At 42.4% G+C, this 19,334-nt stretch overlaps 1 protein-coding gene across 1 annotated transcript in view; it reads right to left on the bottom strand.

Annotated features, from left to right (window-relative positions):
* Window positions 1-19,334, bottom strand: part of AKR1D1 (aldo-keto reductase family 1 member D1) — a 34,719-nt gene that overhangs the window by 470 nt on the left and 14,915 nt on the right. The window contains exons 2-8 of the mRNA XM_059472093.1: window positions 17,778-17,945; window positions 13,300-13,416; window positions 8,834-8,911; window positions 6,363-6,485; window positions 4,528-4,637; window positions 3,887-4,052; window positions 3,029-3,111 (exon numbers count right to left, since the gene is read on the bottom strand). Coding sequence (XP_059328076.1) covers window positions 3,029-3,111; window positions 3,887-4,052; window positions 4,528-4,637; window positions 6,363-6,485; window positions 8,834-8,911; window positions 13,300-13,416; window positions 17,778-17,945 — 845 coding nt within the window. The remainder of the gene's footprint in view (window positions 1-3,028; window positions 3,112-3,886; window positions 4,053-4,527; window positions 4,638-6,362; window positions 6,486-8,833; window positions 8,912-13,299; window positions 13,417-17,777; window positions 17,946-19,334) is intronic.

The following is a 19,334-nucleotide window of genomic DNA, read 5'->3' as shown; positions in this document are numbered from 1 at the left end:
GTGAGTAGAAGTGTTTTAGGAAAGGGGGCTGGTTTCACCATGTGTGCTGTACTGTGGAAGGGGAAATCTTTGTTCAGATGTCTAGAAAGACACCTAGAAATAAGGGCTATGTGTGAAGAAGAGGTAGAGACACCAGACTGTTCTGCTTTGCTTTATGCCCTTAGAGCTGGCATGAACAGGTCTGGGTCTAGGGTGGTGCTTTCCCCAAGCAGCTGCCATACCTAAACTAGGTCTGGCTGTCCTGTAGCTTTGCCTACACATAGATATTCTGCCAGTATCTACTGTGGCAGAGAATTTACAAATAAGATTTGGGAATGACCCTGTTCAGGGGAGAAAGGGATGGTCATGGGTGCACCCTAACAAAGAGACATTTCAGGCTTTGTTTTAGAAACTGCATCTCAGGGAAGATGCACAATTCAGGATCATTGTAAAAGGCAAGAAGAAAATTCCCAGGGTCAACTTCAGGTGAAAAAAATAACGCTGTGTTTGCCCATTATTGGCAGACTTGAGAGAGAGGTAGCTGTTTTCTGTTGTGGGTTTTCTTGTTTGTTTGAGAAGCTGATGCTAAATCACAAGCCCTGGCTTGACAAACACTTTCCATTAGCTAAATGAAAAATTTCTGAAGAGCATTCTCAGGTGCACCATGACAGCTGGCTGCCTTGCCTTACAGCACAGCACAATAAATACTGGCATTTACCCAGCTGTGAACCGTTCCAGTCTGGGAAGGACACATTTCACAATATTGAAGGTAACTAACTGGAAGGCATCAAACATTTTGAATTGGTTGTGTCAAAACATTTCATTCCGATATTCAGCCAAGATCAAGTGTTTACACATTAACAGATTGAGTTGGTTGAAAAAAAATCCCAAAAAACAAAACAAGCCACAACACTTTGGCTTGTTTGACTTCAGTATAATTTAATGATGTCTGAGTTGCCAGTATCATTATCTCTACTTTTCATCTATTGAGCATGCTTGCTAATCAGATCTCACATATTCAAAAGTCTGAGTCCTTTGAGTGAAAATGATTCACTTGGAGAAGTCAGTGCAGCTTGGCATAGCTGGTAGGGAAAAACATCCATAGCAGAGAATGGGAGCATAAGATAAATCAAGCAGATACATTAATATAAAACTTGCCCTGCACAATGCTTCCAGATTTCTCCAAGAGGAGAAGAAACAACTTCAGATTAAGATTTCCTGAAGTACTCATATTTTTATAAAACCTCCATTTTCTTCTCAGATGCTCAACTTGCTAATTCATTCCACTGATTGCGTTATCCTGTTTGCATGGGCTTACTCATACCATCGGAACAACAGGTTTGCACACAGTACCCTTTATGGTAGCTGATAAGGGGAAAAACCAGAGAAAAGCTGGATTTTTCCATTCCTGCTGGCATGTGTATCACAGCAGTCAAAGGTTTTGCATGAAATTGACTAACCAAAAGTCTTTCTGTAGTGTGGTTTGACTTTTTCAGCTACAGATTGCTGGATGAAATAAGAAATGTATTTAGGCTGGTAATTTGTCTGATGCAGTGTCAATTCCAGACACTTCAGTGTGGTAACGCAGAGTAGGCATATATATCTATATATATCAATCTATATATCTGCTCCTTACGTGGCAACATCACTTTTCCAATAAGGCTTTTTTCATAGCTGAGATCAGATTGTACTTAAACATTTTTCCCCAAACACGGAGCTCTTGTGAAAACTAGAGCTGCAATGCCCCTCCTATGCATCCTGTTTTCCTTATATCCTTGGAGGCCTCCTATGACCAAATTCAGTCTAATAAAGCAAAGCATTTAACTTATTAGTTTTTTAGATTGGTAGCTTAGAAAGTTCTTCCCCTGTGGGCATTTGCAGCCTTTGACTTTGATTCTGGGAAAGGCTCTTGACTTTGCACCAAGGTTACATTTGGTGTATATAATCTTCAAGATTTAAATGATGCTATAACTCAATTTTGCTATATAAAACCAAACTGTGTCAGATACCCAAACACACTTAAGAATCTCCGAGGCCATTTGCGAGAAGCCTTCTGGATCTAAGTACTGCTAATTGATGGAAGGCTATTTTAAGTTTTAAGAAACAAAAGCTTCAGAGCACCTGGCTGAGCTTAAATGTGAAAAATGAACTCCATTATGATGCTTTTAACTCAGTGCATATTTTTGATCATATTTATGCAGCACAGTAAGTGGTTTGTTTGTTTCTTTGCAACATTTCCCTGTATCTTTTGAGCAATGGTCAACATTTTAGAGTGCTATTGATGCTGTTATCAATGCTTTTCATTTCACGCTACAATTTAGCAGGACACAGATAATCTAAGGTAAAAGGAGAAATGCATGGAAATTAATCTCTAGCATTTGGCTACTTACTGAGTGCCCTGAAAAGGGGAAAACAAAGTTTGGCCATAAGCTGTAGATGCTTTTGAGGTGAAGGATAAACAAACAGCCTCATCCTCTGGAAGAGAGGTGTTTTTGGCTAGGTCAGAGCTTTCGGGTGAAGCAAGAATATACTGGGTGGTGACAAGCTTTAGGTGACAAGCAGCAAGAGATCAAGCCGGGATAGGTCTCAGAAGAGATAGTTAGGAAGTGGTCTAGCAGTCAAACAAGCTTTCTGTTCTTCTGTTTTTCTTAGAAGAAGATAAAATTCAATTTTATTTGAATTTCCGCTCCAATATCCACACCTCTAGACAGGGATGATGCTATGCCTTATCAGTGTCTGAGACGCCCATTCACCACATAGCAGAAGGAGTTAAAGAAATGGAGGAGAGATGGAATATTAATATACACTAACTTTCTACTGGGTGGGCTTTGAGAACCTGAGCTGCAGGCAAATATTGTACACTTATTTTTGCAATGGGTCCAGGAGCATATTCAGGCTGCATTAAAAGTCTCTCATGTTCAAGCCTTACCTTAGAATAGGGTTGTTTATGCAAAAGTTAATATTAAAAGGAAGTGATGTTTTTTTCCTTTATGATTCTCTGAAAGAACAGGAATGCCCTATGAGGATCTAGGATTTCTTCTGTACTTACATTAACAGTTCCACATAACGAACATTTTTGTTCAGGGCTTCAATTTCTTTCATCTCTTGCTCAGTGAGGGAGAAGTCAAAGATCTAATGGAAGAGATGTTAGGAATGTGTTAGTTAGCATTTCTTCTCATGATCAACCTTCATATGTTCCAGATTCCAGAAATTCAATCCCTCCTTCTCCCTGTATCTCTCCCACAAACCCATGCTTACTTGCATTTTCAGGAGTCTCGAGGACATGAATAAGCCCAGTCACATTTGCCTACACCTGTTTTGCAAAATGTGGAAGGTAGTCTGGCAATACTGAGACACCAGCTTTGAAAGCAATGTATTTCCAGGGGAAGCTGGGAGCAGTGTGAGTACTGAGTGCTGCAAGGGATGCAAGAACAAAATAATCTTATTTTTGGGTGGTAGTCAAACCAAATGTTTTCTGGTGGCGTGGTTGTGAACCTTTCTGTCACACTTGTGTGCAGCTATCCTTCCCTAGCAGAGCTGTCCCATACCTGAAGACTGGGCAGAACAATCAGTCCTTCCTGAGTTCTTGCAGCCTTGGGCTGCTCAGCTACTGAGTTGCCTCATCTTGCTTGTCCTGCTCACTGCAGCAGCAGCTGCTCTGGGACACACCACCAGCTGGAGCTTTAGCTGCTCCAGAGAGTAAAAAGGCACCAAAATTTCCTCTATGCCCTGTTATTGTCATACCTTGTTACCATTTAGTGGTGGGGACAAGAAGCATCAAATGTGGCAAAGTTTGCCACTGATCAAGCCTTACATATGTCTACAGAAAAAACAGGAATATTACCTTATATAGGGGCTAAGCCAATGTAAGTGGATTTGTCCATGTACTACTGGGGTATGAATTTACCTGGAAATTCTCTCTGATGCGTTGTGGATTGAAACTTTTTGGAATCACCACCACCCCTCGCTGGACGTTGAAACGCAAAGCGATCTGTGCCGCAGTCTTGTTGTACTTCTTGCCAATGGCATTCAGCACAGGATCCTTCAGTAAAGGAGGGGAGGACACATTTACCCTGGAAAAAAAGTGGGAAAAAAAAGAAAACCTCCTCATCTTTAATGTCAAAACATAGGGGCATCTACTTGTTTGTGGACAGAACACTGCACCTTTTGACAAATAGGGTGAAAGACAGGAGAAAAGCTTTGGCTCTTAGGTTGGCGCATTGTCAAAGGCAACTTCCTGTGTGATGTCCTAACCTTGACTTTGTTTCTCCTTCCTCACCTAAGCCCCACACCTTCCCCATTCCAAACACTTGCCTGTTGTTAGAGGAGACCTTAGGCAACCTCCTATGCGGACACCTAGCGTTCTGTTTATGACAGCATGCAGCAGGAGTGTTGAAAGTTTACACTCACAACAGTAATATTTAGACACTGAGGTTCAAAACCACTTTAAAAAATGGGGGCAGAGGTATTTTGCACAGAGATCCAGCAGTGGAGAACTATGTTTCCCTGAATATTACTCCTCTATTTGAAAGTAATATGGGGACTTACCATGATTCATCCCTTGAGGTTCCCAATGGGCTGTACCCAACAATAACGATGTCATGTTGTCTGCAAAATTCTAGGAGTTTGGGTTGGGTGAAGTAGGGATGGCATTCTACCTGCAAGTGTAGCACAGAAAGGATGACTAATCAACAGGACCAGACACAGAGGCAGATATTCCAATATCTGTGAGAGCTACAGACCAGGTGATGCTTTCAGGAGGGGATAGATGTAAGTTAAGGAATAGGGAGAAACACCATCTGCGGCTACTATTCTGATTGTACATTGCTGGGTGATTGATTTTTTTATTAATTTTTTTTGGAGGACAGCAGATTAACATCTGCAACCATAATTTGGCTGCAGGGAATTTTTATTGGCCTGCAGTGGAAAGGTGGCAATAAGTGGGGATTCTGGAGGTGAGGCAAGCTCACTAGACAAGTAGACCGAGAAGAAAACCCATCTCATGTGGGTCAGCTCTCCCTTTCTCTGCCTCTTGCATTCAGGATGACCAATCTGATGTTGTTTTTAGGGAAGTGGTGGCATAAAGTGTTCCAGTTAGAAAGGTGGGGGGAGTATTCAAAAGGTGAGATTATGACCTTGTTGCGAGCTGTGCCCTCCCACGTTGCAAACACTGTTCCCTCACAGGCATGGATATTCTGGCTGTGATCTCAGACTCTGGGAAATGGTTGTCTCAAAGGTGACAGAGCAGCCACTGTTTGCAGTGGTTGCTATCTGGCAAGTCTGAAGCTATCTGGCACTTCTCTGCTTGCTGGCCAGCTGCCCTAAGCTGAGCTTAATCTTTTGCCTGGTTTTCCTCGACCCCAGGAAGCATCAGCAATGCTCAGTGCAGTCTTAGGGGCACGCCAGAAACAGCAATTGCATTTTGCACCCGCTGGGCATGTTAATACCAGGGAAGGGTGCTGGAATTTCCTATTCTCGCAGGCAGCCTTTTCCTCCAGGCCAAGTACAGAAATGAAAGCCGTGGCCTGCCTCTTTGCCCTGCCTCATGGCCATTCCAGCCCTCCAGGCCACGCGCTGGGAGTGGGAAGTTGGTCCTGGTTGGTCCCTGGCCTCATCTCGATTACTGCTAATGTGGATATTTGTGCCAGACTAGTCAGAAGGGCTTCCCAGAGATTTCTAGGAAATGCAGAGACCTGCCAAATGCAAGAGCCAAAGGTACTGGGCACTCAGATGGGTCGCTGCCACTTGTCACCTTCTCAGAGTCCCGCTGCTGTAATTTAACTCGGATGTGCCTGTCATCTTCACGGGATTGTTCCACTAGGGCCAGTCACGTAACAGGGTCTCCTTTAATTAAACATTTTCTCTATCTCTTACAAATGTCTTATAGGAAAAGTACAAGAGAGGCAAGTACAGGGAATTTAAGAGTTGTTTCTAATGGCTTTTACCCTTGAGAAGCCTGGAGTGACTCAGGGCCTGTAGCGTTGTGCTGGTGTTAACTAAGGTAGACATGGCTTCACTGAGCACTGGTTAGCTCTGAATGGCTTTCTTGGGAATTTTTGGACTTGAAGTAAGGTACATGGCAGAAATCTAAGATCTGCTTTGACTCAGCATTCAATCTTGTTATGGAGCTTTGGCACAGAGGCACCGGTTTTATAGTCCTGGAGCAGAAACTGAGGAAAGCGATTGCTCCAGAGCCTTCAAATATTGATCTTTAGCCTAGATAGGAAGAGTAATATTTTCAAGCTAGAAATGGAAGCATGGAGGGCAGCATCTGTGGCAAAGTACACATCACCTTTGTGTACATGGAGGCTTAGGCTGTGTGTTTGCATTCCCCAAAGGGCAGTGGCACCGTGGCAGGCACTGCCCTTGGCTTGCAGTCATACCTGGTTGCTGACAGGTTTGTACTTAAGTCCTGGCTTGTTCATGATCATCTCCAGTTGCCTGCGGTTGAAATTGGATACTCCAATAGACTTTGCCAAGCCAGCATCTTTGCATGCCTCCAGAGCCTATAAAGAAAGCAAAGACAAGAGGAATCCCACAGGTTGGCTTGATTTCTTGGAGCATTTTAGAGAGAGGTGGAAGATAGACCATTATTGAGAACCTTTGCTGCAGCAGAGCTAACAGCTCTATTACCATGAGGGGTGGTGTTGTCCAGACAAACCAAACTCTATTCCTGTGTTGACCTTCTTTCCAGACCAAGCCCTAATGTTTTTACCTCCTGTGAGGGTAGAAATTGTCTGGAGAGCAGAAAGATTTAACCTGAGATATAGATACTTAAGTGTCAGGGAACTGCTTTTAGAGAGTTTTGCTTACTTTATGCTGCTTTAGCAGTGCCTCAAAGCTGGAGAGGGCAAAGCGAACAAAACAGATTCCTTTCCTGATAAGTCATTTCACTCCTTTTGATTGTAAGACAGTTTTTCATATGAAGTCTTTATCCAGTGAAATCCCCAAAATATCTGGCAAGGCACATCACAAAACCTGCACAGAAAACTTCAGTACAATATCAAGCAGGAAAAAAAATTGTGGATGGGAGAGAGGCATTCTGGATATTTTGTGCTTTAGACAAACCCTAGTAGCTGAGAAACTCTTATGAATACTGGACATTAATATATTTGCTTCATTTGCTTCATTTGCTTCATCTGCTGGGTTGTTAAGGGGAAAGGGGGTCCTTTCCTATAGTCTTCCCCTTTTCTGCCTGAAACTCTGCACACAAACAATTCAGTGACTGTTTGAGGCAGAGCAGACCCCACCATGGAGCTGGATGCCCTTCTGGGTTTTGTTATTCTTTCTGTCTTACAGGAGCTGAAAGCAGGGAGGTAAGAGGCACTCTGTTTGATGACCTCTAGTTGGCCTCATATGCCTTCTATCACTCAGTGACAAGTCAGCAAATACAGTCATCTGAATTAATTTTTGCCAGCTAGCTTTATTTCACTGAGAGAGTGAAATTATCTGGATTGAGTTGAGCCATTTTAATTCAGATTAATGCTGCTATTTGCAGGCACTCCCCTGCACCTATTTTTCTCTTGGCTTATCAGCTGAAGAGAGTGGCCTGCTATAGAATAACCTTTATATTAAACACCACTCAAAGATAAAAATATAGCAGTGCTGGGTGAGCTATTGCTTTTAATATCTGAGCAACCATTCTGTGAAAAGAGGGGAATGAACTGCATCAGCCAAATTCAAATGTAACATAAACAGCCAACAGGGAAGTCCCCCTTCCCTCTGAGACCCAGCCTGGATGGCTCAGCTGCCAAGGGAAAGTTCAGGCCCCCTCTGGGCTCTCTCCCCCTTCAAAATTTCACTCAGAATTTCACCATTCTTCATCTTTATCTGCTGTACCTCAAGTAGAGCTAAACTGGGACATGACTGTCCAGATCTGGACAGTGCAAGCTGAAGTGGAGCACGTAGTAGCACCTCTTATCTGTCTTGGTGTGAACTGGATGTAATTAGTGATGCTATTTCATCAGGCCTGGTGCAGAGGGAGAGCTGAGAACTAAAGAGGTGTCCATGGCTTTGAGAGGCAGAAATGTGAGGAGATTGCTAGTCTATTTTCTCTCTCACCCGAGATCCTGAAGCCAAGTGACACTAGGCTTAGTGAGACATCTGCCTAAAGGGGTAGAGAACATCACAAACAAATCTAGGGTGCAATCTTTCAGGCAAATGCTACTTCCCTCCAAGTTTTCTTACCACAAAAATCTTCTGTTCCCATCTGATAAGTAAATTTAGAAGTGAGTGAACTTGTTCTCATGGCAAGTGATGGCAAGGTCTTGGGTTTTGGTTTTTTGGGGGGGGTGTTGGGGTTTGAGTGGGGAGATGTTGGTTCTTTTTTTTTTAATAGGATTTTTGGGTTGATTGTTTGGTGGGGTTTTGTGGGGTGTTTTTTGTTGGGGTTTTTTTGTTTGTTTTTGCTTTTGTTTTTTATGGTAAGCTTTAGGGCAAAATCTGTTTTTTTTCCTGCAAGTGAAAAAGATTTTATTTTTTTCAAGATGACCTAGTCTCTCCTGAGGGCTCCAACTTTCTCTTTCTGTGAAGATCTGATAAAGGGGAAGGATTGGTAAAAACCTAATGATAAAAGCTTCAAGTAGTGAATGTAGAGTGCACTCTCTTAAAGAAGGAATGTGGATGTCTGATGTTTCAACAGTGTTTTGCTATAAAAATAATTAAATGACAGCAAAAAGAAACATGCTTAAAGGATGTTTAAGGACAGAAGTGAAATTTATGCATGGAGCTAGTAGAATTCGATCCATTTGCCCTGGCAATTTGCTTCAGTTATGTTTATGAAAACCACAAGTAAAAATGAGAATGAATATCTGTGGGTTTAAAGCATATATGGATGGATGTTGTGTTTGCTTACCTCCCAAGTGGCACATAAATCTGTCTCATGGTAGATAAATTTTCCATTTTCATCTTTTGGGTAGAGTGCATCTCCAGGCTGAAACGTAAAACCATACTGCTGTGCTTTAAAGAAAAATTTTTCAGTCCTTAGAGCAAAATTTTTTTCATGGACTCTGTTTCTACTAGTAAACAACAAAAAAAAATTGAGTAGTTTTCTGAAACACCCTAAGTTCAGCAGGTCACTCATGCTGGGCTTACCACATCCTCGTCTGCTAGATCGTCCTTGGACACGCTCCTGAACTGTCACATGAGAGTGCACTCAGGAGTTCCTGGATGGCCTTGTTTTGCAGCAAACTTTTGACCTTTATGTTATGGCATCCAGAAGACTCAACTCCTTCCAAAGGGCTGGGTTAGAGTACCAGCTTGTGTTCTCTTCTACTTCTTTCCTCTTCGCTTTGGCCCTTCCCTTGCTTCCTGCTTGTGTCACCTGGGAACTGGACTGAGCTGGTACTGTCCCCAACAGCTGGAGGGTCCAGGAGCTGCTGGCAGTAATGGGCTATTGGCATAGCTAACCTCTTAAGTACATTATCCACCTTTCTTTGGGCACTAGAAACTCTTTCCTCCAGTCTCTGTACTCTGTAGGCTTCAGAGATGATTTATGAGCTGGTATCTCACAAGCACAGCTTTCTCTTATTTGCTGGCTGTTTCACTGCTGTTGCAGGCAATGCATTAACACCTCCCTCCCTTGTGTCTGATCACAATTTCACTTTTGTGTTTTGCTGGAGTTTGGTTTTTCTTTTTTTTTGAGCAAAACCCTTCACTGATGTTTGACATTTGATCTGACTTCAAACCGCTACATTTCATAGGCCTGGGTACAAGATGTTGACGTGGTAACTCCTTGGGAACATGCAGCTGTGACTAATATGATCAGTAACTATCACCTCCCAATTCAGTTGAGTTCAAATCCAAGGCATTTAATGGGAAAAGTGAGCCTAAGGAAAACACAGAGTCAGGTTTCAGAGGGCCAAGGTCTCAGTTACAGGCATAAGCCTCTCTCCTCCAAATGTGCTGATTTTCCTCAGAGAATTCCACAAAGACAACTTGTTGCTTTTGTTGCTCTGTCTTGCTGGAAAAAGAGAATACCTTGACTAGAAGGAGGTAGATGGCTGTTGGGTACATTCTTTTTCTATTAGAAGGCAAAGTGTTTGCCATCATAGCGTGAGGTGGAAAAACTTAACTTGCAAAACCACCCTGTGGTATTTTGGAACAAACCATTCATCCCATGATACCCCAGCACACTTTCCAAGGACTGCAAGTTCAACATATTAAACAGTTGGACCTGTTTAATTTTAGTAAATGAGTCTGAATTCAGGATCTTTTTACTCTGCCCCACTTTTAATTTACTCACTTCTGTTTGATTTTTTTTTTATAGTAGTCAATAGGCACCAATTATATCAGCTAATTTACCATCCTCCTATTTTCCTCTATCTTTTGTGTTTTAAAAATGAACCAAGTCAGGAGGAATGGTGCTTGAAGATTAACTTCTCTTGACTGAGATGTGGTGTGAGCTACTGTGGATTTCTACAGTGATCAATTCCTCCTCCTACATGCAGAGAATTCTGCAAGGTGTTGAAGTGCAGTTGTTTCTGCTCAAGAGTTTCCAGGCAAAACTTCTCTACCAAGCTATCTTTTTATGAAAGGGAATTTCTGAATGGAAGAACTGCCTGCAGATGGATAAAGTGCTGAGAGAAAGGCAGTGTTTTGATGGTGACAGGGTGGTGACAAGGTCTTTCGGAAGCTGGTCACGTGTTTTAGCTCTGGGTTCTCATGAACTACACCGCACCAGTGATCCTAGAAATGCTGATGTCTTCTCTTGCAGTTCTCTTGGAGATAGTTTTGTGTTTGACACTGGATAAAAGGCATGCTGCATGAGCACTGAAATTAGTGTGGCAACACTGTACAGTCACTGCCATTGTGTGGGATCACATCTTATCATGTCATGTCCCAAGTCTGGAGGCACTCCAAAAGATACCGTACTTGCTGGTTTAAAACCCAGTAACTCTTAACCACTGAGAGGAAAAGTCCTGCTCCCATATAATTTTATAACAAACACGCAGGCAGGAAGACAATTCTGCACATCCCCTTGCTTTCATAAAATGGTCTTTGACAAGCAGGCTTTCTTAAGAAAGCAATTTTAACAACCTGTGAATGCCTGTCCTATAAACAGAAGGGCAACAGGAAGTCAAATAGTGATGCCAATGGTCTGTTTTGAGTTATTCTTTTAAATTTACAAGATACTTAAATGAGACTTGTTCAGTGTAACACTAAAATATCTGCTTTCCTATCAGATGACAGAATCATTAGTTTGGGAGAGATTTGCAGGTCATTTAGTGCACAAGTTGATGCTTACTGATAAATCAGTCATCTGAGAAGAGTCCCCCCAAAACCTGCTGGTTTTTTACCCCCAAAATACCTGTGGGGTATGAGCTCCCCAGGCAGAGGGAGGGCATGTGGGGGTCTGAAGAGACCTGTTTCTGCTGGTTACTCCCTTGCTAGGGTGGAGGGGCCGAGCAACACTGCAGGGGGCTAAAGGCAGGAAGGACAGAAGTCCTGAATGGGGAATCTATGTGGGGAAAAAATACAGGGAGGTGTAGGCTAATGTTGGTAGGTCAGTGAATAATTGCATCCCACGTGGTGGCTATTCATGAGCTCTTGAAAAGCAGAGGGGCTTTGCTGAGTGGTGCTCTCTGAAACCATAGTGCTCTTGCTCTGCCTGAAAGCCCTGTGACAAATTGCTGCCTGGGCTCTGCCGGGGCATGCTTCTTACTGTTTTCAGGGTGGTGCTGTAAGTTCTGTCTTAGGTACATCACTGCTTCCCACCAGAGACTGCTTTTGCTGGACTTTTGGGGAGGAAAGCACCCATGCTTGCAGACTAGAGGGGAGCAGTAGTTTCTTAGAGTTACACCTGCATGCTCCTCATCAAAGGCAAGCATCACAGGCAGGATGGGTGTATTTGTGAGAGAGAGAGAGCAAAGAAAGGAAACCTGTCACCACTGCAAAAGGATGGGTTTTTTTCATTTTGTATTTGACATAGAAAAGTGTATATTTTTCAGGAAGAAAGTGACTTATTTTTTTCTCCTCTCTCATGAGAAACATGAATGAATCTCTAGGTCTGCTACTCCTTTAACTACTCAAGATTGTTGATACAAGCCTCAGGGAGTCAGATGTATATTACTTTAAAGCCAGCTGTCTATATCTTTATATTGTGAGACAGTGACCTTCACTATGTGGGAGAATGAACTACTAAAGAATACAAACACAAGAAAAGGGAAACAGGAAATTGCAAGTGGTGGGAAATTTTCAGAAATGTACCCAAAAGGATTCCATAAGTGTGACTCTATAAATAAAATTTTAATATCAGAGTCTGGTTACTCCTATACAGGTCTTAATAGGATATGGCCTCCTCAGGGGGAAGAAAAGGGCTGCAAGTGTAATGTGATAGCCTCATTGGTAAATTACTTCCTATCTGATAGTTCTCATAATTTGGAGTCTGCAGCAAAATATTATTTTAATAATCAGAGATTTACCTTTCTTGCAAAAAGAGGCCAGTTTAGAGCTCAAACCTTGATCAGAAACAATTAACCAACTAATTGCCTGACCCTATTCTCTCTTAGAAGAAAGATTTAGTTAGTTCAAAACCACTTAAATGTTTTGAATATAATTCTCTTCATTTCATTTGCCTTGGTATCATGTACTTGTAGAGGAAAATTGTAAAGCAAGGTAGAAACAGCTGTGAAAACAGAAAGTTTGTGGACTTGCAAGAGGGAGGCATGCAACTATGATGTGAGCTCCCTGCATTCAAAGGTTTTGCCTACAAGTTGCCCAGAGCCAGTAGTATGAGGGAATATCAGACTCTACACTGGCATTTAAGAATGAGAGATGGACAACCCAAGTTTGGCACCACTTGTGATCTAGTGAAGCTGAGTGCTGCAGTTACAGTGATTAAGATCATAAACACAATTTTCCCAGCAGCTTTAATTTAGGACAGAATAAGGAAACCAAACTTGGTGACTTTCTACCTTTCTCCCTCTCTGAACTTTGCCCCTGGCCTGTTGCTGCTTTGTATGAGCTCTTTCCTCCAGCGGCTCTCTCCTCATGGCTCAGAGGGAATTCAGACACAGGTACTGCCCAGCTGTGCAATTTTTCAGAGTAGGAACTGCTCAACCACAGCTGGGAGACCTGTCCTTCCAGCAGAAACGCTCCAAGCAACATCTCTCCTGGCCTGTTCTCACACCACCTGATAAATGGCTCTCTTTGGGTGGGCAATGCACAGAAATACATGTATGCAGTATATATCAAAATATATATGTTATCTGCTCAAAATGCTATTGACAACCTAGGTTGGAAGCTGCAAGGAATATACTAGATGGAGGTCTTGGTTCAAGTTAAGTTAATGCACTTTTTCCAAGCAATTTTTCTTTTTACCTTGAAAGCCATTGGCAGCTCAATAATGTAGAGGTCAACATAGTCCAGCTGCAGGATCTTCAGGGTTTTCTCCAGTGTGGGACGCACCAGCTCCGGGGGGTGGCAGGTATTCCACAGCTGGGGAGGAAAGCACAGGCTTTCTTTGGGTGCCAGGAGGAACAGAGAGCCAGCTGAAGACCCCCAGCACATACTCCCTCCCTCTTGTCCTTGTGACAGAGCCCACTATGCAGAGAGCAAAGGCATCGTGGGCTCCATCCCTGCAAGGCAGAGGTGAGTGCCTTACCTTGCCTTCTGGCAGAGCCAGGTGCAGAGGTTAAGACAGCAGTTCTTGCCCAGGACTGATGAAGTGTTGACCCAGTAAAGCCATTACATAATTTTTTATTACAAAACAGGTTATTCTGAGCTGAGTATATTACAAACTCTTGCTCAATGAACTTAGATTCCTTTTGTTTTCCAAGCATATGCTTTCACTGAAAAATTTTGTTCCCACAAGGAATCTGTGGTCAGTTTTATGCTTGAAGGCAGAAGCCTGGATCATGTGAGTTAGCTATTGAGCAGCCAAGCACCCAGCACTAAGAGAATCTTCTGGTTTTTCTCCTGTGGTCAGGGAGCCTGAGAGACTTCCTGGCCTAGGAAAGTTTTCTCTTATTTGCCAGTCCTCACAGAAAAATGTGTATGTGATTAGTCACTGCAGTGCAGGTGTGAGTAGTTAAAGTACAGTCTTCTGTACCTCTTTAATGCAAACTGCTTCCTTTCAGGGTTATGCCCTGAGGTTGCTATGGAGTGTGCTCAGCTGGTGGGTGTTCAGCACTATCTCTAACTGAACTGTGCTGATACAAGTCTCTTGCAAGGATAAAACCATAGCATGGTAATTAGTAACCACGAGCTCTTTGTAAACTGATTGAGTTTTGTGATTTTAACTGCAGCAGAATTAACACACAATAGAAGGTTTTGAGTACCATTTGAATGCACACAATAAGTTGGGCTCTTTTTTTTTTTTTTCAACTCACAAAACTAACGTGAGGAGTCGCATTTAGGTTTTTGTCACTTTTGCTGGTTGGAAAAACCTGCTGTTTGCTCGTATGGTCATTGTGTAGTCAGTTCTGCCACCAAAGCTGACAGCCACTACATGCAGAGGTATAGAATAAATTTGTTCTACAGACACAAAACTTGAATTGTGACTTATGGGAGAAGAGGTTGATTATAGGTGTTAAAGGGCATAGCCTGTGTAAGTTTTAAGTTATTTTAGATGCTTGGTTTTTTTCTTTTAACTATGTTATAGTTATTCCCTGGGAAAACAATCTGCTCTGTTCTGCCCTCAGAAGCAAGGACATGTTAAGCTGTACTGAGAACAGGACATCTGACCCTGCCCTAAGGTGACAAACCAAAACACCTGGAAATTCATCCTAGGTCATTCTCAGCTGTATGCTGCAAGATGTGAAGAGTTTATGATCAGCAGACAGTGGTAAGCGGCTGAGGTGTACTGCAGTAAGGGACCAAGGTCCTGTTCTCAAGAGTTTAAGTTGTTCCACTGGATTTACTGAAAAGCTTTGGTCTATCTGTTTTTTAAGCATTTTACCTGCAAAATGAGCTTAAGTTGTGTTTAAGTAAGGAAATTACTTTCGAGACCCTTCATGTCCAGGTTGTTACTGTGTTTTAGAAATTTGGTGACCTGAGATATATTGCCTAGAAGTAGTTTTTCTGAGTGCCCTTTCGAGCCCAGTTCTATTGAGCTCAGCATTTGCCAGTGAATATACTTCCCTCTAAAAACTGCAGAGGTTCTGAAGAATCAGCCTTTAAAAACAGCTGTACTATGTTTAAAAACATTTGTACTATGTCAATACATCGATGCCATGGAAACTTGAGAGTTTTATAACTGTTCTCATGATTTGTACAAGTTATTGTATTATCTACCTAAGTAGAACCCATGTTTGAGCAGTCAAAGCTGCCAACTGGCTTTGGCATTTTAGGACACCACATTTCCTGGAAATGTTACTTCTAGTTTAATGAAAGAAATATCCTGGGATGAAAGAGGAGACCAAAAAGGTCTTGCTGTATAAGCCAAGTGAGATGTTGGCAGTTGATATAAAACCTCTAAAATTTCTGGATGCTGAGCTGCTCTGCCTGATCAGGCAGCCAGCAGCGAGAGCCAAGTGCAAGTGCTGATGATTTCAACTGGCAGATGCAGCGCGATCACACCAGGTCACTGTTCCAGCAATGCTGCCACTCAGCAGGGCTGCTCTCGTCAGTCCCTGCTGATGGATCAGCCCTCCATCTGCACCATCTTTGCTTCAGGAAAGATCTGCACGAGGGGCTTGAGTCTGAAGGCTCTTGGGAATTCCCAGTACTTCTGATGTCAGTAAGGAAGAAAACATAACTAACTTCCATAGTGCCTGGTGCTTCCAAGAATGGTCTGTGTATCTACCATGTTTCCTAGAAGATGCAACAGTTCATATCAATCAGTTATTGATCAATGCCCCAAGTATCTACTGGGTTGAGATTTGCCTGTACTTTGTAAGCTACCTAAGTTTGTGAGGCGCATTAAACTAAAGATACATAAGGTGAGGGAGATCCCCTCCCACTCCTTCTGGGAAGTTCAGAGCTGCTGTGAGAGCTTTGAGTGAAACCTGTGAAAATCCTTGATTGTGATGGATTGAATTAGTTGCAGAGTATTTTCTGTTTCTGCCTTTGAACTCTTTTAAAGGTTGTAGGAATGTTATGATGGACTACCACCCTGAGCAGCTGACGTTTTGTCAAGCACAAAGAGGACACGACTGTAAGAGAAATCCATGTGTGTGTCATGTCACAGACACACCTGTGTCTGCAGGCTGGGAGCACAGGCATTGGCTGTTGTGGTACCATGTGTTGCAGCCCTGTGGCTTGCAGGAACTGCAGTTTTCCAAATGACTCAGTGTTTAAGTAGTGATTATCGACTAGGAAAATCATCTGGTGATGAGATCAGACAACTGAATACAGAAAGGCTTAATAAATAAAGGAAGTTTGGAAATTTTACCAGGAGATCTGCTTTCATAGAGCCTAAAAGTTGATATAGGCAAATAAACTGCAGGGGAAGCAGTTGAGAAAGTTAAAATACTCAAAATTGTTAGGACATCTGGTTCTAACCTTTTGGCACAACTTGGTGGTTTTGATTTGTAATATTACTGATAATTTGCAGTAATGAAACTGTAAAACTGTTGAAACCAAATATTTTAACTGATCCAAATCAACATATTTGGCATATAAGAGACTGAGAAATTCCCCTGATAAAGCCAGAGAATTTGAGAACGTGAGGCTTTTCTCAGAATGGCAAGGTTGTTATCAGTAGAACCAAGCAGGAAACTTGGAAAAGAGGTGCATATTTTACAGATTGGAAATTGCTGTGCTTGGAAATTGGTCTATAGCTGCTGAAAATCCACTTGGTCTGCAAACTATCCAATATGTAGTTTAATTTCCCCAGATCATAGAACTTACTAAATTGCTCACAGTAATCCAGACCTCTCGTCCCATGGGATCTTTCACTCTAGGAACAGTGGTGTTTATTTGCAAGTCTGTTGAGTAATTGTGGATTACGTGTTATTTGGGAAAGGAGAAAGGGAAAATATTAGGCTGATGTGTTCAAAGAATCACTGCAGAAAGGACTATTTGAGGCCATAAACTCCCTTAGAAACTGGACAGGCACCATTGCACTACAATGTGCAATGACCTCTCTTATACCTGGGTAATTCATCGTTGTTGTGACAGCTTCTGTCAGACACTTCATTCGACAAGGGATTTCATTATTTTAGGAGAGAGTCAAGTCATAGAGTTAAGACTTGAATGTATAAAATAGCTCATGCATTACTCCAGCCTCATTGCTCTAGAACAGAAGTGTAATGACATCTTCTGTCCAAGTAAGTTGATTCATCATCCTAGAACTTTTTAATTACAAGTGATACAGTAACTAAGGGTGTAGCTTGATGAGTAATTTTCTGGCAGTAGTACCAATCTAGGCACTTGCTGTTCTCCCATACACAGACACTGGCATGCACGTGCTTGCTCCCACCCCTTTCATTGTGCAACCTCATGGCAAACCTGTGCAGGGAATTGCTCTAACAGAAAATAGCTCAGTTGCAGGATCATTGTCCAGCTGGGGCTCTGTGTGTGACAACACAACGTGTGGCACAGTAACAGGTTAGGCAGCACTTTAGGCTGAACTTAGCCATGGTCTTCACTTGCAGGTGCCTAGAATACTAAGCAAAAGGGATGTTGCATGGCTCCCACTGTTATCAGAGATTTACACAGAGAACAGTGATTCCTGTGCCTCACAGCAAACCTAGTGTTCATAAAGATCTGCAGCATTCTGGTAATGCTAGGAGAGAAAAATAAAGGATGTTGCATCTGGAAGGAAACATTCCAGATGTTGACTGCCGGCACTCTTAAGAAAGACCATTCACAGAAATCCTGAATTTAGTGTAAATAATCTGAGTGCAGGTTCTCACCTTGCCACAGTAAAATATGTCCTCTCGCTTGATCTTCCCTTCAGCAATCTTCTCGCGGATGGCTTGTCCCACTTCATGCTCATTGAAGTAGACAAAGGCTCCATCAATGTGGCGGTAGCCAGCATCAATGGCAATCTTCACTGCCTCCAGACAGGAACCTTTGGGAGTCTGATGGGAGAAGGAAAAGAATGAACATCGTGTCAGCCTAGTGCTTACCTCTCCTTCAGTGATGGAGGGTCCCTGAGATCTGTGCGAGATTCGTGGTGTAATTCATCCTGAGTGACCATCCCTTTCCTCCCAGGCAATCACATTCCAACTTCTAAATAAGAGAGGGCTGTGCGCTTTTTCTCAAACCTGTTGAGCGTGTGGGATTAGACTGGAAAAGGCAGCAAAACAAAAAATTGTCTATCTATGAAAGAGAAAATACTAGTGTCCTCAGGATGTAGAATCTAATGCATTCGATATGAAAATAATTTCAGAATTTCTTATCTAGCGAGCAAGGGCTTACCTACAACACCCATTTGATTAAATGTCTTACTCAAGGGGAAGATGACTTTTTGGTTGAGCAGAACTGGTCAACCACCTGCTGACCAGAGGCTCTTTGAGTAGCTTGGACCTTTCAGCAGTGCAGAAATTTGGATTTGACTTCTTTCCCCTCAAATCAACTTACAGTTGTTAGTATCATAATCTGAAGGTCAGGACTATCTACTGGTATTCCCAGTTCTGAATAGCTGTTTTACTGTGTGGTTAAAAAACCGTAGTTGCTTTAGTGTATATTAATGTATATTTTACTGCCTCAGTTTAAGATGATCCCAAGAAACCTCCTAATAAGTGACATTTTTGTACTGTTTACTCATCATTGCCAAAATTCAGAGTAAGCTTGTTTTTTCAGAACAGTCATATTTTCCATATTTTCCATAAGCCAATATGGCAAGCAAAATTACACGTAGGCCAAACTAAGCAAAAAAAGCACAAAACTGGTTACTGAAATTATTTGTCTGGTCACTAAAATTGTACTGAAAACAACTTATGGTTCCTACACTTTTTATAATGACAGAGCAGCCCTAAGTCGTGGTGGCCAAGGGCGTGCAGCAATGCTATTCTCCCTTCCTTTTCATGGGCTTTGTTCTGGTGCAACAGGGATATCTGATTCACTTTAAGAAAAACTGAATAGGGCAAGTCAAACTGCTCTGCTGTGCTGCTGTCTGTCAACAAAAATGGCAAGAGTTGGATTCTGCTATCTGCAAGTGCAGGGCCAAGACCACACTGCTTCTCCTGTGAAGAAAACAGATGCCAGAGGCATCTGGAAATGAGGTAGTATGAAGAGAGGATGTCAAATTTGTTGGTTTTGACAATGCCAAAGGAAGAAGAGAAGCAGGACTGGCAGTAAGTGTTGTTGGGAAGGACCATTTTACACCGTAGCAATAGCTCTCCTTCCTATCTCTCCTTGCTGTACGTTTACAGCTGCCATTGGCTGTTCATGAGTTTGTCATGAAAGAAACAGCTTCTCTTCCACCACCTGCTGAACTAGAAGGTATGAAACTCATAGCTGCTATA

Source organism: Ammospiza nelsoni, chromosome 5, assembly GCF_027579445.1.
Source record: "Ammospiza nelsoni isolate bAmmNel1 chromosome 5, bAmmNel1.pri, whole genome shotgun sequence".
NCBI lineage: Eukaryota > Metazoa > Chordata > Aves > Passeriformes > Passerellidae > Ammospiza > Ammospiza nelsoni.
Note: the sequence above shows the minus strand (reverse complement) of the source record. Positions and strands in the feature narration are given on the sequence as shown.